Source organism: Brassica napus, unplaced genomic scaffold (assembly GCF_020379485.1).
Source record: "Brassica napus cultivar Da-Ae unplaced genomic scaffold, Da-Ae ScsIHWf_797;HRSCAF=1143, whole genome shotgun sequence".
Lineage (NCBI taxonomy): Eukaryota > Viridiplantae > Streptophyta > Magnoliopsida > Brassicales > Brassicaceae > Brassica > Brassica napus.
The window spans coordinates 39365-65973 of record NW_026016844.1 but is presented as its reverse complement, the minus strand read 5'-3'; the positions used below and the strand labels follow the sequence as shown (position 1 = coordinate 65973).

The 26609-nt window shown below is 38.2% G+C and overlaps 4 protein-coding genes and 1 pseudogene across 4 annotated transcripts; 1 reads left to right on the top strand and 4 right to left on the bottom strand.

The window, feature by feature from the left end:
- The first annotated feature begins 2345 nt into the window (after positions 1 to 2345).
- On the top strand, positions 2346 to 3839 carry LOC125605646 (annotated as a pseudogene).
- A 2735-nt stretch (positions 3840 to 6574) lies between these two features.
- Positions 6575 to 8094, bottom strand: LOC106405874 (LOB domain-containing protein 37-like). The gene is made up of 2 exons (XM_013846431.3): positions 7399 to 8094; positions 6575 to 7330 (listed from the first exon to the last, which is right to left on the bottom strand). Exons 1-2 carry the CDS (start codon positions 7580 to 7582, stop codon positions 6789 to 6791), a joined length of 726 nt encoding a protein of 241 aa, XP_013701885.1. The 5' UTR covers positions 7583 to 8094; the 3' UTR covers positions 6575 to 6788.
- Positions 8095 to 16971: 8877 nt separating this feature from the next.
- On the bottom strand, positions 16972 to 18322 carry LOC106426310 (zinc finger protein AZF1-like). Its single transcript, XM_013867036.3, has one exon. It carries the CDS (start codon positions 17811 to 17813, stop codon positions 17100 to 17102), a length of 714 nt encoding a protein of 237 aa, XP_013722490.1. The 5' UTR covers positions 17814 to 18322; the 3' UTR covers positions 16972 to 17099.
- A 3757-nt stretch (positions 18323 to 22079) lies between these two features.
- LOC106405864 (glucan endo-1,3-beta-glucosidase 12) lies at positions 22080 to 24860 on the bottom strand. Its single transcript, XM_013846419.3, is given in 4 exon segments — positions 22080 to 23479; positions 23561 to 23722; positions 23725 to 24618; positions 24693 to 24860. Coding segments are annotated over 4 exon segments (1140 nt in total). The 5' UTR covers positions 24745 to 24860; the 3' UTR covers positions 22080 to 23447.
- Positions 24861 to 25455: 595 nt separating this feature from the next.
- On the bottom strand, positions 25456 to 26596 carry LOC111203319 (pentatricopeptide repeat-containing protein At1g03100, mitochondrial-like). The gene is made up of 2 exons (XM_022696975.2): positions 26455 to 26596; positions 25456 to 26302 (listed from the first exon to the last, which is right to left on the bottom strand). Exon 2 carries the CDS (start codon positions 26233 to 26235, stop codon positions 25456 to 25458), a length of 780 nt encoding a protein of 259 aa, XP_022552696.1. The 5' UTR covers positions 26236 to 26302; positions 26455 to 26596.
- Between the last annotated feature and the right edge of the window lie 13 nt (positions 26597 to 26609).

Genomic DNA, 26609 nt, shown 5'->3' with positions numbered 1-26609 from the left:
GCGGGTTGAGAAGGATTCGGAGCGTAGCAGAGCTCTGATACCAACCTGGCGCAGCGTACGAATGGGTGAACGGTCGATCTAAAAATTTAGGGTTCTTCGAGACCTGTTCTTGGATCGATCAAGAGTTTCTTGTGATAGCTTCTTGAGACCAACTTCATGTTTGATGAATTGAATCGAATCGAACAAGGGATAAAAGCAAAGCTCTTCTTTATAAATCAAAACGTGTCTAACAAGAAACATAAAGCTCTGTTTATATATCCATCCGTTTGGACAAATCCCATAAGGATAAGGATATTATAAACCGTCATACTAATTATAAAAGCCCAAAACGAATAATAAAAGGAATATTGTAAAAACCGAAATCATAAGACAAATGAATTTGAATATTCAAGTTGCCGCTGAAGGTGATGATGCCGCTGCATCATCTTGTCCCTCCTATGCTACGATCATGCGCTTATTTCGACGACTCCCTTTAATTTGTTTATTAGCTTTGATTTTCTAAAAAAGTTCCTTTAAATTTTCCATTTCATATTATTTTGACATAACATTTAAGAAGACTCCCTTTAATTTGTTTATTAGCTTTGATTTTCTAAAAAATTTCCTTTAAATTTTCCATTTCATATTATTTTGACATAATATTTAAGAAGACTCTATGATGCTTTAGAAAGGACTAAGATGTTGTAGTTTCCTGTTTATACACATGAATGTGTTATGTGTATGTGGTGTGTGTTTTCACACATGCGTGTCTTGTGTGCTTTGAGGTTAAAAAGGATATATACAAACACCGACATGCATGCATGCATGTAAGAATATATATTGTAGGTGATTGCTCCAAGGAGCGTTAAACAGTCGGTGTGGATTCTAAGATCGGAGATCTCGAGCTCCAGAGCCTTCGATAGAGCCGCTCGAACCGCCATGGCTTCTGCCACTAGTGGTGATCCAACAAACTCCTCTACACGGGTTTCTTCCAGTACGATAGGGGGGGGGGTGAGCCTGAGAACATCCAAGCTAGTCCTGCTCTCTTTCTCTCTTTCTCCCAAGACGCGTCTGTGTGGCAGATAACCGCTTCCCCATTTTGTTGCCTTCTATTAGATGATGTCGTTTCCCTCTCCTTCTGCAACAAGGAGGTATGAAGTTCGATTTTTTGCTGCGCTAGATTCCATTCTTGTGCTGATGCTACTCCTTTTGTCGCTGTCTCCTCAGAGGTATAGCTTTTCTTTCAAAGACCAGCGTGTTCTTGAGTTCCATATTGCCCAGCAGATCCAGGATAGTACACTGCCTCTGATTCCTGTCGGAGGAAGACAGATCGCTTGACGGAACTTTGTAATTGCTTTCTCGAAACTGTCGTCATCCAATATATGTGGACCTTTAGCCAGTGGTATTTGTTTCCATACCTCTCTCGCATACTGGCATTTGAAGAAAATATGCTCTTTTGTTTCCTTTTCTTGGCATCTTATGCAGTTGAAGTCTGATCCTAGTCCACGTTTTTGCAGGTTTTCCCCTAAGGGGAGAGCATTCTGTATGATTGACCACAAGAACATCTTCATTTTGGGAGAGAAAGATCCCCTCCATACATCTCCCAACCAATTGAAGTACCCCGGGTTTGCGTGTCTTGTCTGTTCTAGAGGCGAACAGCAGAGTTATACCCCGATCTTGTTGAGTAGACTCCTGAGGGCAATGGGAGCCATATGATTGAATCTTCAGCTCCCATCTTGCCTGGAGGGAGGCACTGGATTTGGCTTGCCAAGAAAGGTAAGACTTCTTCAATTCTCGTTTTGAGATGATTACAATTTCATAATAAAAAAAAATTACAATTTTGAACTTTTGCAAGGTTCGATTGATTTGATCCATGGACATATATGAGTTTAACCTAGCAAAACTGTACAACTACGTAAAGATGGACATGGTTGACAACAATAATAAAAATGGACATGATTAAGAATCTTTTCTCATCACAAAAACGACTCCTCCACACTCCTAGCCAGAACGTAATACCGATAAGAACTTACGACAATTGGAGGCCGCAAACAGGATAACTCCCTCCAGGTGAACATAATCCTTTGATCTTCACCGGTGACGGACTACGACCAAACCACCGTAAAGGCCACTCCCGATACTGAACCTTTTGCTTCTCTGAACCTAAAGGACTCAAAAGCTCGGATCTAGTAGAAACCACAGCGTCGAAGACACTCACGGACTCCACCAAAGCCATTCCCCGCACCGCTACAACAGCGACGAGAAGAGACCCGTCGAAACAGACCTTCAGCTTGTTCAGATTCACGACCACCAAGCCTAGAAACCATACAAACTACAATCGAAGAAGAAATATGATAAACCCAGACGAAATGGCGCGTTTAGGTCTGGTTCTCGCCATGGCTCTTTGCCTTACCATCTCTGTGTTTCCGGACACAACCACTGCTCAGCTCAACACAATTTCTACGGAAAGTCATGTCCTAATGTTGAAGCTATTGTGAGGAAAATTGTCCAACAAAAAGTCAAAGAGACATTCGTTACTATCCCAGCTACTCTCCGTCTCTTCTTCCACGATTGCTTCGTTAACGTAATGCTCAAAACTTTTGATAGCTTTTCTTTATTTGCATTCTATAATATGGGTACTTACTTACTTACATGTTGCTTGTTATATATAGGGATGTGATGCGTCGGTCATGATTCAATCAACGCCTAACAACAAGGCCGAGAAGGATCATCCAGACAACGTGTCTTTGGCCGGAGACGGATTTGATGTTGTGATCAAAGCCAAGAAAGCTCTTGACGCAATCCCAAGCTGTAGAAACAAAGTTTCTTGTGCTGATATCCTTGCCCTAGCCACCCGCGATGTGGTTGTCGCGGTGAGTTATATAAAGTCATTTATCAATCTTAAAGAAACTATAGACAAAACATTCTCCTTAATTATAACCAACAAAATGCACAAGTGTACACGATATATAAAAAGTAGCTTTTTGGATGTGATTTAGGCTGAAGGACCGTCGTACCCGGTGGAACTCGGAAGGCGTGACGGTTTGGAGTCTACAGCTGCCAGCGTCCACGGAAACTTGCCAGGACCAAATGATAACGTTGACAAACTCAACAAGCTCTTTGCCAAAAACAAACTTACTCAAGAGGATATGATCGCTCTTTCAGGTAATAATATTAACATTAAATATTGATATATTTCACTACTTCTTAAAGTGAAAAGTGAGATTCCTAACAAATTAAAAAACATTATTTAGATCATCAAAATACATTTAATTTAAACCTTTTCAAACTTCTCCATGCAGCGGCTCACACCCTCGGATTCGCCCATTGTAGCAAAGTATTCAACAGAATCTACAACTTCAACCGCACACATATCATTGATCCAACTCTAAATAAAGGCTACGCTAAGGACCTTCGATTGGCTTGTCCCAAGAACGTTGACCCAAGAATCGCTATTAACATTGACCCAATCACTCCAAAGAAGTTAGACAACATTTACTTCAGGAATCTCCAACAAGGCAAAGGACTCTTCACTTCCGACCAAGTTCTCTACACCAATCGTCGCTCTAGGCCCACCGTTGACTCTTGGGCCAAGAACTCAGCTGCTTTCAACGCCGCCTTTGTTAAAGCTATGACCAAGCTTGGCCGCGTTGGCGTTAAAACTGGACACAATGGTAACATTCGTCGTGACTGTGGAGCGTTTAACTAAGAGGGAATACAGAAAATTTGAAATTCTGTTTTTGAGTTTTTTTCTTACAGCATTTTGATTCTTGACCGATTACGATTTTTTTGTTTTCTGTTTATTTTTGCTTCTTGTATTATTCACAAACATAACAATTATTATATATATCCTTGTTTTATTTCTTTTGGCTTCAATATTAATTACCTTATTTCTTCTATGGAAGTTGTTTAACAAATCAAAACCTAAGCATCCAAAATCAGCACAATAATTAAATCCCAAGACATATTTAAACACAAAATCTAAAGATTTTTGTTCAACACAAACTCTGTAATTAAAGAATCAGATATACAGTGAAACCTCTATAAATTAATAATATTGGGATACACAAATATTATATTTTTATTAATTTATAGAGATATTAATTTATGGATATACTAATTGAACAAAAAACTCAATTTAAAACTATAAAATTATATTAATTTATAGAGATTTTTAGTGTATATTAATTTATAGAGTATTAATTTAAAGAAGTTATACTGTATATAGTTACAGAGTTATCTTGTCTGAAAACCTGCATGCAAATCGGTGTAGCTAACCGGAACGTCTCAAGCTTTGCAGCCCAATCTTCCCCAAGTATCGACATTTTGACTCTTTCATTTGCTTGCATTACAATCCTTACTATACCTCCGTTGGAGTTGGACCAATACTCTGAAGTCAATGAAATTATAAACCTTAAAAACGTATATTACTAATTACGTAAGTAAGATCCGACATGTGTGGAAGGGAATCAACAAACAAGAGATATAATCAAATATTAATTTAATTTCTCTTTGTTAAAAGTATTTATAGTGGATGACGTAATACCGTAGACAATACAAAGTGCGTGGATTAGGAGATGAATTTTAAGGGTACGACCAATAAAATTGTTGAAGGGGCATATGTCTCTTGGACTCTCCCACGACGATGGATCGCTTATTTATTCTGATAAGTAGATATGATAACATTGAACCATATAAAGCTAAATGTAATTTAAGTCAGCAAGTGGGCTCGGAGGCGTAAGGTAAAGGAAAAGGACATAATGTGCCCTACCAGGTCCAATTACAAACTACGGCTTTTTACATCCAGCACGAGTCATTCTATCCGTTTCTTAACATTATTTATCTGACTTCAATTTGTATCTTGAGGAGACAAGTCGTTGATCATATCATCTTTGGCTATATAGGTGGAATGACGGAGCAGCTGGATGATGACATGGGAGTGTGGGACCATCCCTGACGTTCCCAATATCGGTGGAGATAAATCCTGGATCAGGGACGAAGTGACAACAACATTGAGCTAATCTATTGACGACAACAATATCTCGTATCGTATTGATAAGAACTGAAAACAAAATGAAATAAATGATAGAATGAACAAAGCCTATTAATTCCTTGAAAATTCGAGCTAGCTAGAATGTGACTGTTTTTTTCTTATTTCATTGACATTTTTATTTTGCATTTAAAATTCTGGTTCATTAAAAAAAGCCTGTGGATGTGTAGGCAATGAGAAACCGTGATTAGGAGAAACTGATTAAAATTATACTAAAAGTCATAGTAGTCAGAAAAAGCCAGTAAAGATGACATAGACCATCACTGCCTTTTGATTGCCGTTGGGATGGTTGGCAATTTTTTATGGGGCATAGATCAGGATATCATTTTATCAGTTTACTTTTTATAAAACAAATGTATAAGTTTTGTATAATATATAAATATCAAATAAGAAGGAGTTCAATATAACAAAAGAAGTGATTGTAATAATGTTTTTGTGAGATAACATTAACAAAGTTATAAGCGAATAATAATATGAAGATGGAGAAAAAAGGAGTGTGTGTTTTAAGTATTCCATGGGTGGAGGAAGAAAATGGCTCTTTGCGTCGTCCAAAAGCCCCCTCTAAAACAAAGGGCTCTGAGTCATGTGTGCCTCCTCTACTCCTCTCCAACCATTTGGTCCAACCACATGCTTAGATATTGCATATCCATCTTTATTATTTTAATATGAGTATATGTACGACACAACTATTTTATTTGTTTCGATCTTTCTTTTTCGAAAAAAAAAAATTTAGTTTATTTAATGTGCTAGGAGCCCCTACTAAATATATTGTTTGAGATTTTTATTTTTTTTACAGAATTTAACTTGCGATGTAGTATATACATCAGTATTTTACATGTCAATTTTTTGGTAAACATTAAATATCCAACGAATCAAACATGACATATCACATATGCACATATGCGCAGCAGCATTATGTTGATCAGTGAATAATGATAACTACTAGTTTAAAACTGAAAAATATTGGGAAAGATATAATGATAACTACTAGTTTAAAACTGAAAAATATTGGGAAAGATGATGAACAACTGGTGAAAAGTAGTAATTAGCTCGAGTTTATTCTATATATATACAACAACTCCAAACGAATGATCAATATGTTGTTGTTATTATTAAGGGATATTTATCCCACATTGGATTATCAATGAGACATTAAGTAATATATAAAGGATTAGGGTAAATCCACTAATTGCCAATTGGTTTTGAGTTGGAAGCCCCATAATAAACCCGAATCTAACATGGTATCAGAGCCCAGATCCTAATAAGTTAAACCCCTAATTAATATTAACCCTACCCGACCGGGTATATAGGTCGTAATTGACTCGCTCGACCGAGTATAACTGTCTTAAAGTTCCGAGATTTCTGGCCGATAAGAGCCATCATCTCGAGGAGGGGTATTAAGGGATATGTATCCCACATTGAAAAATCAATGGGACATTAAGTAATATATAAAAGGTTAGGGCCAATCCACTAATTGCCAATTGGCTTTAAGTTGGAAGCCCATAATAAATCCGAATCTAACAGTTATCATGTCATGAAGTGTGAAAATAGAGATGGATTATCATTCTTTTTCACTCAAAAAAATATAACATTGGTTAATTAATACTATAGGATGCAAATACTCTTAATACTAACTATCAACCGAGAGAACAAAACTGCATAGCTAACTCGTCGGTCCAAATATTTTTGTATCCACGAAAAGAGGGAAAGACAATGTGTAAAATTACATTTTTAAACCCTAATTAAAGCAGAGAAAGTTTCCTTAAACAAAAAGGTTAAGCAGCTGTCTTGTTTCTCCTCCTCCGCCGTTACCGTAGCGTTCACCTGTTGCAGTGGCATCCCAAAACGACGTCGTGGTCGCCACTGACTCCTCAGAGTTCATGGACGGTGTTCCTGATCGCTGCCGTGTGGGAGAAGGCGTTGTTTTAGTGGATAAATTAGGGTTTAGTGAAAGATCGAGCTCGGAAGAATCAACTCGCTTACGCTTCTTGGCAGAAGAGTCCAGCGTAGATCTGGATCTTGAGCTTGAGAATCTAGAATGATGGTAGATGTTACGGTCGCTGGAACCATCATTAAGGTTCAGCATTCCCGTGCAGATCTCAGACCCTTCTTCCGATGGAAAGCCGGCGAATCCACCGCCGTGAGCGAGAAGCTCCGGGATGGGTCTCAAAGAACCGCCGCGAAGCACCGTCTCAACCGCAGCTTGGCAGATATTCCAGTTACCCGTCCACAGCATTCCTATAGCTCCGTTGACTGGATTCACTGTTCTCCCACAAGCTTCGTATAACAAAGACTGAAACAGAGCTGCGCCAAAAAAAAGATTAGAAAACCTGAGGAAAAAAGTGTAATATCGTTGGAGATCTGTTAATTACCGGGACGTTGAGGTTCCGGTACGGCGGAGATGAAAGACATTAGACCGGCGCGGCCGAAGAATTTAGCGACGAAGACGGTGGCGTGTCCCTGAGCGTCGGCGGTTTCTATCCATTGGATACATGGCCTGAGGATGCAGTTCTCGCTGCAACCTTTTCGGAGCACACGGCAACCATTGCAACTCATTCTTTATTTCCGACAAGATTTAACTAGTTTCTTTGCTGAGTTTTGTGACTTTTTTCTAACTTTTAATTCTCTTTCCGACAGAGTCTGTCCAGTTTGTTGCTGATGTCTTGGAGAATCTCCAAGGAAGAAGAAGAAGATTTGCTTTGGGAGCAAGAAAGTGATGTTTGCACAGAAACAAAGATAGATGACCATATATATAGACATAAATAGTATATATTAAAAACCCAAGTTGGGATTTAAAAGAAAAAAATTGAATAATAAAGAGCTAAGAGACATATAACTTAGGAAGGCAAGCGTCCTTGTGCGTGAGGCTCGCCGCCGTAGAAGATTCTCAACCTTACACCATATTTTATATAATCTTTGAAAATTTAACTACTGCTCTTTGTCCCCAAAGAAAAAGTAATAGACTACATTTTAATAATCTGTGTGTGTTTTATAACGTTTTTATGAAGTTACCCTTTGAGAGAGGGTAGTCAAGATTCCAAGATGCTGGGTGTGAGCGGCACCATGTCTCCGCAAAAAGTCGTGTCTTCTCTCAGCCATTCATTTAAAAAAAAATATTTTTACGAGTCCTTTTCCCAACGGGTTAGGAATCCACTAATCATTCTTTATCACTAGGTCCTTGGCCGCGCTACGCGCGGATAGTATTTTAATTTTTTTTATATATTTTTATACTATTATGTCAATTGTTTAGTTTTATAAAATGTTATGTTTTTACTGTAAATTTGGAATTAAAAATCTAATTTTTCGTTACTGTAAAGTAAGTTAATTTTTTTGAATCTTACCACAACACATTATACATGAAGAGAATATAGTTGGTCTTTATATTCTTATTTGCTGTAATATTGAAAATTTTGATGATTTGTTTAAATGGTTTTTTTTTTTAATTATATATTTTAAGATTGATTTTTCGTGACTACATTCTATAATTGTCTAAAAAAAATTGTTTGTCCCATATAGACATCCACATAAATATGAACTTCTGATAAATTTGTTCATTGGAATATTTAGTTTCACTTTCAACTTTATTTTCTTTTTTGGCACCCTCATGCTAACTTGTGGGGCTAGCCAACTTGGTGCAAAAGGGTTTACAAAAGCTGATCGAGATGCGCGTGATCGGACACCTTTTGCTAGGCTATTCGTACAGAATTTTAAAGATCTAAGAATATAAGCAACAGAAAGTTCAGAAAATTATTTAGATACAGCCTGTATTTCGTCTAGCTCCGAGTCCAAAGCAGACCAATCTTCCTCCTTTTGAATGAGTATAACCAGTTGTTCACAGTTGATTAAAAGATCATCTCTTTGTGTCCAAACTTCAGTATCACTTGCATTGCCCATAGCAAACCATCAGCTTCCGCTTGCAGTGGTGATTTGGTGCGTGTATATTGGCCCTTGCTCCAAACAGCATTGGAAAGTCACCATCCATTAACACAAAGCCAAGTTCATATATGTCTCTTTCATTTTATCCAGGATGACTAGCAAGAGCGTTTCTTTGCGGAGGAACAGTTGTGTCCGTTACTTCAACTCCCATATCAATCTCCATAATCTCGTCTATACGTTGAGATATCCTCCAACAATCTGCTTCAATTTTATTCGCTAATGGAAAATACATAATTCCTACGACACTATTAATTATTGTTTTTTTTTGTAACACCGATACGACAAACTTATGTTTGATTTAACAAAACTCTTATTTTAATTTTGTATTAAAGAATCAATCATATTTCATATTATCCATAATTTTAGTAAATTTGCTTATTTGTCATGTTTTTATTAGATTTTAGCTAAATCATTGATTTATTATTTATTTTTAGCTAAGTCACTAATTTATTAATTTAAAAAATACCCTTAATTAATATTATATATATATTAAAAAATAAATTTTATTTTAGTAATATTAAATTTCTATTTATATTAAAATTTAGTTAGTTTTTCTTATTTTTCATATTTTATTAGGTTTTAGACTTTTAGATAGGTTATTGATTTATTATTAATTTCTAACTGATTCGGTAATGTGTTAATTAAAACAATACCCTTAATGAATTTTATATATAATTAAAAACGAATTTTATTTTAATCATATAAAATTTATATGTTATATTAATATTAAATAATTGATTCTAAAATAATATAATAAAATTATCAAAAATTTAAAAATAAGATAATTTTTATATATATTTTGTTGCTATTTGAAAACAATATTTTTATTATAAAAGTTAAGAAGATACAAAAATTATAGTTAAATATATTCAAGAAAAAAACATTTATATAAAGATATTTTCTAAACTATTTCTAAGATATGAGTGTTTTAAAAAATTCAGGATGTTTAAAACAGGGGATTATGCTTATGAGAGAGTGGCTCGGGAATGGGTTTCGAAATGGGTCGAATGGGCTCCGAAAATAGCTTATTTTTTTTAACTCAAACTCAAGTCCGGATGACATGGCATCTTGGTTGGTTTACAATATTTTGCCCATGTGGCAAGGCTTAGAAAGTAGAGATTTAGTCCCTTTTATATAGTAGGATAGTAGACGAGGGTAATCATAGGTAAGTAATCGATGAAATTTGCAAAAGGGCAATAATTGGCTTCCATACCTGGTTACTGAGTGGGTGAAATAATAATATAACATCTCACCATGGTTTAGGCTTTTTAGAAATCTTATTTTTTATGGAAGGCTAATCATTTTTGTATATGTAAAAGAAGATCACATGCAATGTAATGCAATACTAGGTAATAATCCGCGCCTTGCGCGGAATGTATTTATTAGTTTGGTTATTTTTAATAAAAATACATTAAATCTGTCTAATATGGATATTGGTTCGGTTTTAAGTTTTTTTTTTTTTTTTAATCTTCTAAAATATAACTATTATTTTAAATTAATATTCATTTTAGTTAATTCGGTTAAAATTTTTGATTTTTTGGTTTCTCCGGTAAAAACCAAAAATTAATATTATTTGTTTATTTTCATGTTATGAATTTTAGATAGTCGTCATGTCAAACCAATAGTTTCATATTATAGTTTCTAAATAGATAATAGTTTAAGAAAAAGAAAAGAAAATTATTAAGATAAATCATTTCACTACAATTTGGTCGGTAGTGAAAGAATCATTAAGAAAAAGTATTTCAACTTTTAAAAAATTAGATATTTCAGTTGTGGTGAATACTTAGCTATAAAGTGCTTACATCAATGTACACATGTATGTGTATGTAAAAAGTGTATAAAAATAGTTGAGAAACATATAAAAAATATAGTTAACTAATATTAAATGATATTTTTGTTCAAAATAATACATGAAAAATGAAATTAAAATTAATTTAAAATAAAAAGATCTTGACATTAGTCAATCTTTTCATATAAAATAAAATAAAATTGTATCCGTAAATAGGGGTGGACACAGATCGAATATCTGGATATTTGGAAGCATTCGTGTCGATTCAATCTTTAGCCACCTAGATATTCGGTGACTCGAATATTCGAAATATTTTAGAATTTTAAAGAATATCCGATTTGATCCGTAAATAAAATAAAATTTAAAAAGTAATTGAAACATTTAATAATAATATTTATTACAAAAATAAAACATTATTTAACTTTTTAAATTCTAATACCTAATATAATAAATTTAATTCATTAAAATTTTAAAAACTGATATAAAGTATAATATATATAACATATATATATAATTCTTTACATATATGTATATATATGCATATAACAGATATATGTTCCTAAAAATATTGATATTTGTGATTTGCTTCTTCTTTGGATATTATATTTTAGTATTTGATTTGTTTCGTAGGGTTTTGGATATCCAGATGTTTTGGTTCAAATCAAAACGGATAACGAATCGAATTAAAATTTATGAATATTTTGTTCAATTTTATCTGTAAACAATAAAAATAATATATATATATAGTTTGGCTTTTAATTCGTTATTTATTTTTATTCGAACCAAAAAATCCAGGGTTTTATTGGAACCATGTATATGAGTTATATTTAAAAAAAACGTAAAGTACATAGTGTGAACACATTTATGAATATAGTGTGAATGCATTAACATATTTATTATCAAATCATTGTGAGGATGCCACATGTCAATTATAATGTGAATGCATTTATTACAATGCTTCTTCTTTAATATATAAGGGATAAGAGAGATGCATAGTTAATTAATCTAGTAAGAACGATTTAAAAGGACTAAAACTAAGGGATAAAAAAAATGTTAGGCTACTTAGCAAGAAAAAAGCGAATTCGCTTCGGAGGCCTACCTATAAGATTGTATAATTTTAAAAGAAGTTTTGTAATAGTCTAGTAGAAGTCTTCTTCTATTGTCATTCTCCACGCAGCTAAAGCGAGGCTCTGCATGCAAAGATGTCACGAGTGACGCACTGAACGTTTTCTTTTTCCCACGTATTAAAATAAAATAGTTGCGACATAAAACTAATGCGATGAACCGCTGTCGTTGGAGACTTCTATAAACAGCCTACCATAACACTGCTTTGATATATATGTCCATTTCTTAGTGGGCTGCAGTTTTTATATTCTTATTAGGTCGGGCCATGTAATTCTGCAATCATCAGAGTCTCATCTCATGACTATTATGGTTATGGGTAACGAAGATAACAAGATTTTCCGAATTAACTTTTCATAAACGGAGGTTTATGGTTGTGAATGGGCCGTAATTTCAGACCAACCATCAATCTAATAGTCTTTGAAATTTAGATGTATATTTTTCTGAATCGAGTAATTCTGAGGTTGAAGGTTAACAGGTTGGCATCAAGCCAATTTACCTCACATGTCAAATATTTTAATCTCATGGTCAAAGGAAACGGTTCAAATAAAGTGGTAATATTGCATAGCCGAAGGATCTAGGTTCACTTGCATGCTTTTTTTTTTGGTAGGAAACTGGGAGAAAAGAACTCCCAGTATTTATTTAATAAAAAACTTCAAACTACAAACGAACTTGTCGAGGCCGTAGAGGTCCATCCACATCTTCTCTCAAAAGACTAACAACATCCAAAGGTGCAGTATCTAATCTATGAAACCCAAACGGAAAAGAAAAAGCAAGGTGAGTCAAACCATCAGCCAAGTGATTTGCTTCCCTATACACGTGAAGAATTCGGACTAACCAGTCCCTTGTTAAAAAGCCATGGCACAGCCGTACCAGGAAAGACAGCGGGTGAGTCTCACCAATTCCCATTGTAAGAAACTCCACCACCATCTTAGAATCCACCTCCACCTCCAGCCTACTAATACCTTTCTCCCATGCAATGACAAGTCCATAGTAAACGCCCCACAGCTCTGCCAAAGGAGCGGAGCACCTCCCTATGTTCAGTACGAATCCACCACACCACTCACCATCACCATTTCTCAAAACACCCCCTGCAGTTGCCAGTCCCGGGTTACCATGAGAGGCCCCATCCGTATTCAACTTCATCCATCCCACACGGGGTGGCGTCCAACCTATCATGATTTCAGTTCGTCCACCTCTGTCCCACTTCCTGCTCTCCGCATCCTTTGCTGCCATCACTTCTGTCGCCAAGTTCCGTAAGAACTTAACTCTGTCTTTCCAAAGACGGTTATCACCAAACACATTTCCACATCTCCATTTCCACCCCCACCAAACAGCTAAAGAGAACGTCGTAGCCCAGGGAACTCCACTACCCTCTTGCGTATCACTGAGATTCAGATAAAACCACTCAAACAATGACATTGAAAAGAAGGCTTGTCTCTTCCTAGTTGGGACGAGACGGTCCCAAATTCCTGACATCGCAGGACAGTCTCTAAGCACGTGCAAGATGGTTTCGATTCCTCCTTTGCAAATCTGGCAAACATCCGTTCCACTTAGATGACGTCGAAATCGCTCTGCGTTCGTCATTATTGCCTGATTTCCAACAAGCCAGAGAAACATTTTTACTCTCTCAGGCGCCACCACACGCCACATTCTTTTGAAGAAGTTTCCCATTTGTGGCCGTGGAGCATCATCTCGTGTGATCAAATTATACGCAGTTCTCACTGAGAATTCTCCATTCGGTGTCTCTCTCCAACCCAACCGGTCCTTCGCTCCTGTAATAGTGTCGACCACCACTGCCGTGAGCTCCTGCCTTGTCTCGTCGCTGATAAAGGGGGAAATTCTGGTAAGGTCCCATCCCCCACCATCCACCCATAACTCTCTCACAGTTATATTCTCAAAACCCTCTGGAAGATCGATGATCGCGGCCTCTGAAAGTACTTCACCCGACAACCACCTGTCAGTCCAAAATTTGATTCTCCTTCCATTACCAATAACCCAAACATGCCCCTTCACCACTACTTCCCTGATCCCCAGTGCCACGCTTCTCCAAGTAGACGAGGCAGTCTTCCCCACCACTCTCCACGCTGGATCCTGAATGTCACCTACTACGTACTTGCCGCGCAAAACTCTGGCCCATAGACTCTTATCATCATGTAACAGGCGCCATCCTACTTTGGCAATCAATGCCTTGTTCATGTCTCTCGACACTCTAATCCCAAGCCCCCCATCAGCTTTGGGCTTGCAAATTTTATCCCAGGAGACCAGGTGCTGACCACTTCCCCACACAAAACTTCTTGACAGACTATCTAGCTTATCAAGAGTACTGGCTGGCAGACAGATTGTGCTCATCTGATGTACCGGTATTGATGATAAGACCGCCTTAGTTAGAGTAACCCTTCCTGCGAGGCTTAGAGTTTGTTTTTTCCAGCCTGATAGTCTTGAAGCCACTTTCTCCAGGACCTCCTCAAAAGTATCCTTATTTATTCTCTTTTGTAAGATCGGCATTCCCAAATACTTCCCCAGCTCCCTTGTCGACGCAATGCCACTCTCCCGACTAATGTGTTCTCCTCTTTCTCTCGAGACATTGCTAGAGAAAAATATTTTGGACTTTGGGAAACTCACTTTCTGCCCAGAAGCTCTACAAAACGTTTCCAACACTCTTCTTATCACTCGTACTTGCACCACAGATGCTTCCGCAAACAGAATTAAATCATCTGCAAAACAAATATGTGAGAGTTTCGGCCCTCCTCTCGACAGGCTAATAGGCTTCCACTTCTTCTCCACTACTGCTTCATCTATCAGATGGCAGAGCCTCTCCATACATAGTACGAAGAGATACGGTGACAGGGGATCTCCTTGTCGAAGCCCTCTCGATGGCTTAAATGATTCTGATTTCTCACCATTCCACAGAATACTCATTTCTGGCCCAGCAACGCATTCCATTATTCTCCCAACCCAGTCTGCTGATAGACCAGCTGCCCTTAGTGTGTTCTCTAGGAAATCCCAGCGCAGTCTATCATACGCTTTCTCCAGATCCAGTTTAAGGATCATCCAACCCTTTCGTCCCTTCTTTCTTCTCATAGAGTGAACAGCTTCTTGGACTATGACAATGTTATCAGCACTAAGCCTGCCCGGGATGAAACTAGACTGAGCAGGACCAATCAACTTATTCATGATACCCTTCAACCTCCCGACCATAGCTTTTGTTATCACTTTAAACAGCACATTACAGAGACTGATCGGGCGAAACTGAGTAATGCTCTCTGGTTTGAGTATTTTCGGAATCAAGACAACTAGAGCATCATTTGTTCCTTCCGGTAATGTCCCAGTCTCAAAGAAATTAAGAACAAACCTAACCACAGAGTCACCTACTGTTTCCCAACATCTTTGGTAGAAGACTGGTTGGAAACCATCTGGTCCTGGCGCCTTGAAACTTCCCATATCTCTAATCGCCTTCTCCACTTCCTCTGCAGAGAATCTCTTATTCAAAACCGTATGTTCTTGGCTAGTGATACGCACAAATCCCCTCATAGGTAGGTCATGGGGCTCAGTCTCCACATCTTCCAATGAGTATAGCTTTTTAAAATAGCTAACCGCAAGCTCCTCAAGCTCTCGAGCCTCCGAGATCCACTTGTTCTCATCATTCTTTAGCATCTCCACTTTGTTCCTCCTTCTCCTAATAATCGTTGACATATGGAAAAATTTTGTATTTCTATCCCCGTGAGCAACCCATTTCTCCCGTGATTTCTGAAACCAAATAAGTTCTTCCTGTTCCAGAACAATTTCAAACTCCTTCAGGAGCTCACCTTCTTTTACCAATAGCTCTAAAGAGGTTCACTTGCATGCTGTAAAGAGTGTATTGTGGGTTGTTCCAACTCTTTAAATCTATGAAACGCTACAAATCATTTTATAACAGGAAACCATGATTATGTATTAATTGTCTTATTAAATAAATAAATTAATGTGGAGTAACAGATCACTAGGAGCTGTGAGTAACAGAATTCAAGTGGCTTTCCTTTGCTTGCGGAAGCAAATGAAGTACAGATTACGAAAAAAAAAATAAGAAATTCAGTAAACTATTACAGAACGGTCCACTACATAATAACGTGTAAGATCCAATCATCCACACCTCTGTATGAAAACTGTTTTTTTAGAGCAAAAAAATGGTAACTATGTCCCTTTAGAGTAATTTATATTTTGTGTCATATTTTCCTATAATATCCTTTAATATTTTTGAAAATAAATTTAATAAATAGTTTTACAAACAAAAAAAAAATTGGAAAAATAGTAACTTTTGATAAAATACCTATATGAACTTAGTGATATTTTTTCCAGTTATAAAAAAGTTAAAATTATAAATTTCATATTATGTTCTAAATAAAGTGGAAATGACATTCTACGAAGTAGAAAACAAAATCTACTTTTTTCATTGAATCTACAATGTTTAGAATACGTGATCTACGTAAATAGGAGTATTCTAAAAATATTTAGAATACACATTCCGCGCTTAACCTATCGTTCTAAAATCTTTAGAAATCAAAATCTACACATTAATATAAATCTAAAACACGTAAAAACCGACTTCTACAGATTTACTATAAATCTAAAACATGTAGAAATCAAAATCTAAACATTACTATAATTCTAAAAAACTGTAGAAACCGATTTCTACATATTAGTTGTATTCTACGGATAAGAAATCAGTTCCTAAAAATATGGAAACAAAATATTTGGGAATATTCACTTTTATATTTTGAAAAAAAATCAATTTTTTTTAAAAAAAAATAAAAAAACGAAAAAGGAACAAAAAAAAAAAAAAAAAAACGAAAAAGAAATAAAAAATTACAATTTTAAGGGCATTACTGCCATTTTGAAAAAAAATAGTCTAATGGGACATAAAGTAGTGTAGATTAGTATAAATGGACATAGTTACCATTTTTTTGCTCTAAAAAAACAATTTTCCCTATTCTTTTTAATTTTTCTCTTTTGACAAAAACTATTTCAATATCTCAATTGTTTCCTCTATCTATAAACAAATCCAACAACAAATAAATAAACATTTCTTAAAAATAAAATAAAAATGCAAATGCGCAAGTCCACTCCAATCACTTTCATTACAAACTCAGTCAAGCTGAAGCAACTGGAAACAAACGACTGTTAATACTTCACCGTCCACTAACCCCACTCCTCTCGCTTGAAAGTTGACTTTTATAACGAGCCTAGTCAACGTTTAGATATCACAACTGCGACTTGATCAGCCGGTAAATTCAAGTCAAACCCCCGGTTGTCGCCGGTCGCGCTCTGTTCTGACGATCTTTCATCATCCACATAGTTGCCGTCACTGCCACCGACGACCTCCACGCTGTTGCTGCTACTGCCGTTACCGTTTCCGTTAATACCAGCGTCATAGTGACACCGTTTGTGTCCACCCAAAGCCTGACCTGACGAAAACGACTTGAAACATATCGAGCAAGTATGAATCTTCCCGCTTTGACTAACGCCGTTACCGTTGATAGCGACGGAACCACCGTTGCTGTTACTATGACTGTTATTAGACTGCTCTTGGTTGATGGGAACGTTAACGTTGCTCGCCGGTTTCCGGTGACTCGTCTTGTGTCCACCTAAGGCTTGGTAAGAGGAAAACGACTTTCCGCAGACCGTACACTTGTAACCACGGTGGTCGGAGGACGAAGACGGAGGGAGAGGAGATTGCACGGCGGAGCCACGAGCGAGCATGAGGAGACAAAGAGCGAGATACTCTTCTTCTGAAGGAGCCGTTTCTTGATTCAGACGACTCTGATCAAAACGTTGTCGTTTGGTGCGTTTTCTTTTAGCCCATTGCTCGAGATTCTCCGGCTCCATTTCTTCGCGATACCGGAGAAGAGGCCGAGCGGAGGCGGTGGCTGAAGTCGGAGAATTGAGAGTCTCAAGAGCCATATAAATCTTGAGATGTGATCTTGAGGTGTTTAAGAAGGAGAAGAAAGAGTGAAGTGAAGTGTGTGTGTGATGTATTGTGAGCACGTCTTATGTTTGTGTTGTGTTGTGTTTTAGGAGTTGGTCTGATTTATATTTATATAACTTGTAGAATTGGGATTGAATGTGGGAACGTGGGTTATGAGTGATCAAGTGGTGCTGCTCTTGCTTTCTTCAATCCATTAAATTCCTTTATTTTAGTATAATATGTTGTCATTAATTTTGGAATATTATAGGATTTTTATTTTACCAAGTCAATGTATTGTTTTTAGTTAGAAATTGCCAAATTGTTGAGAAAAAATATCTAAGAAGAATAGTATAATGTATGTGTAAAAGATTACTATTCCAACACTTCCAAGTTCTATATAATAAACTAATAATGTAATAATACGTATAAAACGGAGTTTTCACCAATTGGTTAGGAACTTTTCAAACTTTCAAGTTGATTCTCACCCGTTTCCCGGTCGTTACACTTATTTGTTTGAAATTTAATTAAACGATTAGGAATGTAAAAGCTATGATTAAAATATAAGATTAGCAAGACAGTTGTTCTTTAAAGGGAGTGCCATATCTCCGGAGTTGTATTTAAAATTTTAAATCGAGAAAGAATAAGCTTTTGCCACTCTGGAGTGTAGTATCTTTTTACTCGTTTCGTGAGATGTGGTGGCATTAGGCCGTTGCTCATCTGGCACACCCTCATTAGTTAAAGAAGGCTGGATCCTTCTGGCGGCCCGCGTGGCGTAAGGGGAATGGTGAGACTTTTCGGTGGATAGTTAAAAGTCGGTACGAGAGACTTAAAGCCCACAGTTAGTTGCATCACTCTCTCATTATACACTATGGGGCTGTTTGTTTCACCATTTGTCATCTCCATCCAAATGATTCATTTGTATGATCTATTTAAATGATCCATTCAGATTTTTGTGATTGTTTGTTTGTTCATCCACATGGCTCATCTAGATGAATCATCTAAATGGATTTTATGTTTGTTTTTTTTTTATTTCCATTTCAAATGAGTTTAGTAAACAAATCACCAAAATACCCTTGTATTGGTTTAATCATATGTTTGATATTAATTTTAACTATAGTACATTTAATTATTGAGTTTAATATATTTACATTAGAATTATTTCAAAATTAACGTTCCTTTTTGCGGTTTGGGCGGAAAAAAAAAATTTGGTTTTAGCGAGAAAGCACATTTTTCGGTTATGGCGGAAAAACACAATTTTTCGGTTCTGGCGGGAAAACGAGATTTTTTTTTTGTTTTGGCGAGAAAACACGTTTTTTGCGGTTTTGGCGGAAAATGACGTTTTTGGCGGGAAAACGCGTTTTTTGCGGTTTTGAAGGGAAACACGTTTTTGCGATTTTCGCGGGAAAACGGAATTTTTCGGTTTTGGCGAGAAAACGAGATCTTTCGTTATTGGTGGGAAAACGCTAGAGATGTCAAACAGGTTTACCCATCCCGTTCCGTCCCGTACCGCAGCGGGTTAGTCGTCGAGCGGGTTACAGCGGGCCTGTCCCGCGCGGGCTGCGGTCTTCAAAATGCCGGCCCAAACCCGTACCGCAAAATATATAGGTCTTCGCGGACCGTCCCGCGGGACGCCTCCTTATCAAACCGTATACTACAGTTTTTTTCATGAATGCTCAAGTATAAAAGTTGTGTAAGAGAGTTGAAGAGAGCTCATTTAGCTTCACTAAAGACTTATCAAAATCAATGCCACAAAGCTCCGTTTGTGCTTGCGTTCTTGAGTTAAAAGCCTTCTTTTATTATCAGCATAAACTTTTGTTGAGTTTGAATCTGATTGAATTGTTATCTTTGTAATAAGTTGGCTCAAGTGTTTTATGTCTTCATCAAACCATCTCTCTTTTTAATTATTTGGATTGCAAAGAAAATCGTGAATCACTTTACCAAATTATACAAGTGACGTATTATACATCTAACTTTTCTCCTAAACAACACCACTGTAACCAAATTTAATTTAAGAAAAACACCACTTCACAATACTGAAAACAAAACCAATCAACTTAAACAAGAAATATCACATTGTAATAAAATAATTCATAGTTGTGTGTAATAAAAAGAGAAAACCAAATCAAAACAACACCAGAGCTCGAATCGTCATCGCTGGAGCTGGAGTCATCATCGCCGGAGCTCGAATCATCATCACCGGAGCTCGAATCATGCATCATCGCCGGAACTCCTTATGTTTTATGGGGGAAAAGTCACAAGAATCGTTTTCTCTCTCTCTCTCTCTCTCTCTCTCTCTCTCTCTCTCTCTCTCTCTCTCTCTCTCTCTCTCTCTCTCTCTCTCTCAATGTTTTAGGCGAAAGCAGAAATAGGGACTTAGGGTTGCGGGTCTTCAAAATCCCGCGGGTTAAGCCCATCCCGCTTTCGACCCGTCCCGCTTTTGACCCGTCCCGCTTTTGATCCGTTCCGCTTTGAACCCGTCCCGCGAGGCCCGCAATTTTGCGGGCTTATCAAATGGAGGCACAATCCCGCCCCGCAGCAAGCCTTTACGGGCCAGGCCCGCGGTCCAGGTCCTTGATTGCCATCCCTAGAAAACGCGTTTTGCGGTTTTGGCGAAAAAATATATTTTTGCGGTTTTGGCGGGAAACGCGTTTTTGCGGTTTTAGCGGGAAAACGCGTTTTCTGCGGTTTTGGCGGGAAAACGCGTTTTTGCCGTTTTAGCAGAAAAACACATTTTTGCGGTTTTGGCGGGAAAACGCGTTTTTTGCGGTTTTGGCGGGAAAACGCGTTTTTGCCGTTTTAGCAGAAAAACACATTTTTGCGGTTTTGGCGGGAAAACACGTTTTTGCGGTTTTGGCAGGGAAACACGTTTTTGCGGTTTTAGCGGAAAAACACGTTTTTGCGGTTTTAGCGGAAAAACACGTTTTTGCGGTTTTGGCGGGGAAACACGTTTTTGCGGTTTTGGCGAGAAAATAAGTTTTTGGCAGGAAAACGCGTTTTTGCGGTTTTGGCGGGGAAACACGTTTTTGGCGGAAAAACGCGTTTTTGCAGTTTTGGTCGGAAAACGAGATTTTTCGGTTTTGGTGGGAAAACGAGATTTTTCGGTTTTAACGGGAAAACTCGTTTTTTGTTTTGGTGGAAAAATACGTTTTTTGCAGTTTTGACGGGAAAACGTGTTTTTGCAATTTTGGCGAGAAATTACGTTTTTGGGGTTTTGGCGTGAAAAAATAGTTTTTAGGTTTTCGCGGAAAAACGTATTTTTGTAGTTTTGTCAGTTTTCGTATGTGACAAAAATGATATTATGTTTAGGTTTGTAATCTGTGAATTACATTATGGGCATAATAGACATTATACCATTTTGAATGAACCATCTCCATTCAAATGATCCAAATTGGTTCAGCTGAATGGACTTTAAAATTAAGCCTAAATTTCCAAAAATCATCCAGATGATCCATCTGAATGAGTTGCACTTTTAGTGTCTAAACAAACAAAACTCTCATCTTCATCCAAATGACTCATTCAAATGGAGAAACAAACAGGCCCTATATCTCTGTTTGCTTGATCCTACATTTTATTGGCTTATTAGAAAAGGAAAAAAACAACAACTTGCTTGCAAGTTTTCCATTTTTTATTTGTAGAAATGATACAAACACGGTCGATATTCTCAAGAGGGGCATATTCTGAGTTATTGTGTGTGTGTGTGTGTCAAACTTTCCCACTAGGCAGTAGTCACCAACCTCAACCAGATACAATGATATGCTAAAACTAAAAACCAGAAAATTAAATTAAATAATGTGTTAAATAATCATTGGGCCTCGTTGACGAAAGAGGAGTACTGGGTCTTAGTCTTGTTGTTGCATTATGAAGTGGGCAGTGGGTCGTCGTTGCTTATAAGAGCCTACTCAGTCAATTCAACTGCCAAAACGCTTCAACGAATCTAGAACCTGTCGTTTCTGCATGCTGAAGAAAATTAAGAAATTTCTTCAACAATTTATTGTGGACGCAGTATACATATAGAAACAGTCTTGTGAATATTCGCAAACTTTGGCACTTACAAAATGAGAACATTTAACCAGTGCACTCGATGACAACAAAGCCTATCGAATGAACTCATGAAGCATGAAGTACTAATGTGAGATAAAAGGTAAGTAAAAGAATAACAACAACATCAGAGTGGCGCAGCGGAAGCGTGGTGGGCCCATAACCCACAGGTCCCAGGATCGAAACCTGGCTCTGATAGTTTTCTTGTCAATATTTTTTTCTCTTTTAAGTAAAACAAAGCCTACCCAGTAGCCTGAATGATTTTGGGTTTTAAGCGTAACACAATTTTTTTTTTTTTTTTTGTCGTCTATCCATTTAAGCTAGATCAAGTGGAGAGCAGACGAGTTGATTCTCCGAGGAGCATCTCCATCTGTCCGGGTCTGATCTATATGGGAGAAGATAAAACCTCTGGTCCTTGCATCTTTTGCTAATCCATCTGCCCGGCCATTTCGGCTTCGAGGAATATGAGACAGTCTCACATCCTCGAAGTCTTCCTGTAGCCTCTGGAACACCTCGATCTCTGTCGCGAAAGCTGGCCAGTCCATCGGGTTTGTAGTCATATCCACTAAGTCCATGCAGTCCGTCTCAAACCGTACTGCAGTGATCCCTTTGTCTCTCATACATGAGGCTGCCCAAAGTAGCCCTTCCATCTCAGCGTGCAAAGCTGAGAGGTTCCTGTTACACGCCCGTAATCCGAAGTATTCTAATCCCATCTGATCCTTAAGACTCCACCCTAAGCCACTGACACTGCCATTATTGATCCATGATGCATCAATTTGACAAGTAGGGATTCGGGGTATCCAAGGGGGCGTTGTCTCAATCTCTGTAGTGGACGGATCGTCCTGATCCTCATTTGCTTCCTCATTTTCGTTAGCCTTCCTCCAACATTCTGCCTCAAGAGACGCAAGTTGGAGGGTGTCAATGGGGAATACATCTTTTCCATTGAACAGTTTGTCGTTCCTCGCCTTCCAAATGTACCAACAGATCCATGGAAAAGTATCGAATTGTGGTCTCAAAGGAGCCACCTCTTTTCTCTTCCAAAATAGGAAGTTCATGTTTTGATATATGGATGTACTCGGGAAGTAATCCGGAATGGACGGATAGTCCGATAAGGCCCAAACCTGAAGAGCTGGTGGGCATTCAAAAAGAAGATGATTAATCGACTCCACTGGGCCAGCACATCTAGGACAACTCCTATCGGTGCCCAGGTGTCTATACATGAGCCTCTCTGCCGTCGCCACGCATCCCGAGATAGCCTGCCACAAAAAATGTTTCATCTTACTCGGGGCCTTTATCTTCCACACATGGCTCTGTAGGCTCGTGATACTCGGTTCTACAGCCACTCTCTGTGAAAGACTCGACTTGGTCGATCGAAGTAGGTCATAGCCAGTTTTAACTGAGTAAATTCCAGATTTAGACTTGGTCGATCGAAGTCGGTCGAAGCGTAACACAATTATTTAACCCAAAATGATAGTCCACGAAAACTAAAGAGAAATTAACTCTTAACTAATAGTAACAATTATTGAGAAAATCTTCCGTCTTCTAGCTCTGTTTCCATGATATCATTACCGGTCTTCCACTTCCGACAAATCTCAACTCAGAACAAACCTGCAATGCTGATAACCTGCGAAAACAAAAATCAAAACCCATGAACTCTCCTGAATAAAATGTTATTTCAAATTTGATATTTTTTTTTAACACTTACTTGGATCAGTAGTGATAAGCATGGCGGTGCCACCGAAAGAGCAACTTCCTCCGTTACGTTTAGTCTTTTGCCAGTAACTGTTGAAAGCATAAGAAGCATGAGCCACTGTCGTGTCCGGATAGAAACATATCCCGCGAGGCTTAATCTCGTCGCAGTTGGCTCTCCTTGTCCGCACGCAAAGTCCAACGACTGCTGCAGTGTCTCCGCCGCCACGCTCGGTTTCGCCACGCACCACAGCCCTTCCACGCCCTTCTCTTTCGCCGGCGGCGAAGGAGTCTGATGTGGAATGCACGGCGAAAGCGAGAGTCCTGGAGATGAGATCGGAGATTGCTCCGGCGGAGATGAGATCGGAGATTTCTCCGGCGGTGAGAGCTCCGGCGAAGGCTGTGGAGATGGATATCCGACGGAGGAGTGAACTGGTGAGTTTTCCGGCGACGGAGAGGGTAATGTCGGGAAGTTAAATGTGAATTTTGTGCTAAAATTGACTAAAGATCTGAGATTTCTTCTTGATGCCATCGCCGCCACCGCAGCTTCTTCTGGTTCAGGGTTTAAGAAGTTCACTCTGTTGAAGCTCAAAGATCCCAACTTCTCCACGGAACGAAGCATGTCAAGATGGTTATCAGGAGAGTAGAGGAAGTTTGGAGGTGGGTTTATGGTGAAAGTGGAGTTTATGGATCTGAGGAAGGCGAGAGTAGGTTTAAAGGTTTCTAGGTTGTTTAAGCACTGGTAAGAGAAGCCAGAGGAGACTTTGATCTTCTTCTCAAGACCCCATCTTGTGAGAGAATGGTGTAGGTTCTTCAAAGATGATGAGAGGACCAGGTCAAAGGGCGTGGTTTGGCAAGAGTCAGGGGAAAAGATAACAATGGTGGTGATTTTGGTGGAAGGGTAACGAGAGAGGACATGGGTTTTAAGCCAAGTTTCAGCCTTTATGATGCTTGATGAAATCTCGGTAATGGTTTTGTTGTCTCTCACGGAAACAGCTAGCTCAAGATCAGTAGTTTGAGGAAGAAGTTGAAGGAAATTCAGAGCTTCAATGGGTGTTGATTCTTGACCAGCTCCTGCATGCATACAGATTATAGCTATTGAGTTGCATGAAACAAAAAACAAAACAAAAAAGTTATGTGATATCTACCTGCAAAGCCAAGAATGGGAATGAAGAAGAAAATGTAAAGGAGATGTCTCATTTTTTTGCTCTGGGCACAGTTTCTTTTCTTTACTTGTGTGTTGGGTTTCTTTCCTCAGGCATATGAGAAGGTTATTATAAAAGATCGTTTCTTAAAGAGTACAGAGGAAGAATCAAAATATATGGTCATTTTTTTACTTTTAAGGAAAAAAAAAAGAAAAGAGAAGGCAACAGTGTTGCATAGTGACTGTGGTAGTTCTTTGGTTGAATTCTGTTGTATATTTTGATATTTTCAGGAAATTTGTCTATAAAAGTGTTGCAGTCAACACTGACATGAACAATAATGCCCGTTGAAATGCTGACATTGTTCTGTTTTAAGAAATTGTACACTGTGACACATCGACACACAAAAAAGTTCGTTACACAACACATAACAGAACGTTGAATAAACAAAGCGGACAGAACAGAACGCTGAGTAAGTAAAACGGTAGCGTATTCGGAATCTATGGATGGAAGAGGGAACATCACGAAAGGCATAAGAGCATCTCCAATGGTCCAATGGTGTTACCACCATTGGAGTCCTTATGATTATTAAACTAATTTTTTTTTTTTAGAATAGTTAAGGACTCTAATCAAAATAGAATGTCCAATGGTGTTCTCCAATTTGAAATCCTTAGGAATAAAAAAAAAATCGATACTTATGTTGACTCTATTCAGAGCTCAAATGTAATGACAATGGTAATTACTCAGATAACAATCAAGTTAAACCTAGCTATTTCTTGAATGTTAAACCAGATTCCCTCTTCCTGAGCTGAGACTCGCTCTGAACTTTTGGAGCTTTGCCTTTATGAGCAGTCTTGTGATACTTCATGAAGAGCATCCGATACTTGTACTTATCAACAAACATCTTCTCTTTCTCCATCATCTCCACAACTTCATTAGCCCTCGAGAAAAACCCTCCTCTAACAAACTTATACAACACCGCATCCAGCAGCTCCTGATCAAACCTCATCGATGAAGTAGCTGCGACTATGGACTTCATCTCTCCCCAAAGCTCAGTCACCTCTGTGTATTTACTCCCAATGGCTGCATAGCCTCTGACCATAGAATGAAACGTTTGAGCGTTCAGCGAATGCCCCAGACTTCTCATCCTCTTCAACGCCTTCTCTGCATCTTGCATCAAGCCTTTCTTGCTAAAGAAATGGATCACATTGTTCCAATCGTGAACGCCAGCATCCAAGCTACTCTGCCCTTCTCTGATTTCTCTCAAGAGTTTCGACATAAGTCCCGCCTCTGCGTTTCCTTCGCATCCCTTTAAGAGCTTCTCAAACTGCTGATTCCCTCCTCTGGGTATCTTCGCCTCTTTCATCTCCTTGAACACATTGAGAGCTCCATGAGTATCGTTCTGAATCACCTGGGATTTGATTAAGGCTTCGTAACAGCTCGAGTCGAACTGGATCCCTGCCTTCTGAGCAGCTCTAGTCCAGTTGGTGTTGCAGTAAGCTTTGAGGAGCGACGAATAAACCGAAGAACCGGTTCTTACCCCAGCCATGTGGAGTTGGCAGCAATTCGATAGGGGCGTGCATCATCCCCCCCCCCCCTGGAACTGTTCCTGATCTCTGTAAATCAAAACCTCTCATCAACACTATCTCTAACAAGTACAATCAATCAGCTACACACAAACGACTCATAGAGATTCAAAGATTTTGACTTTTGCCTCAAACGTTGAACCCAACATCAAAAGACAGGAACTTTGAGAGGACTAACTAACCTGATAAGTTTTGTCACCGACGACAAGGCCGTGAAGGGAAGACCAAACGAGAGCATCGTAGACGAGTTTCTGAACAAACCCATTGTCGAACTTTTCGAAATCGAGGATGGGTTTCGGAGATTCCATCGTTAAGAGCTCAGACACCTTAAAGGTGC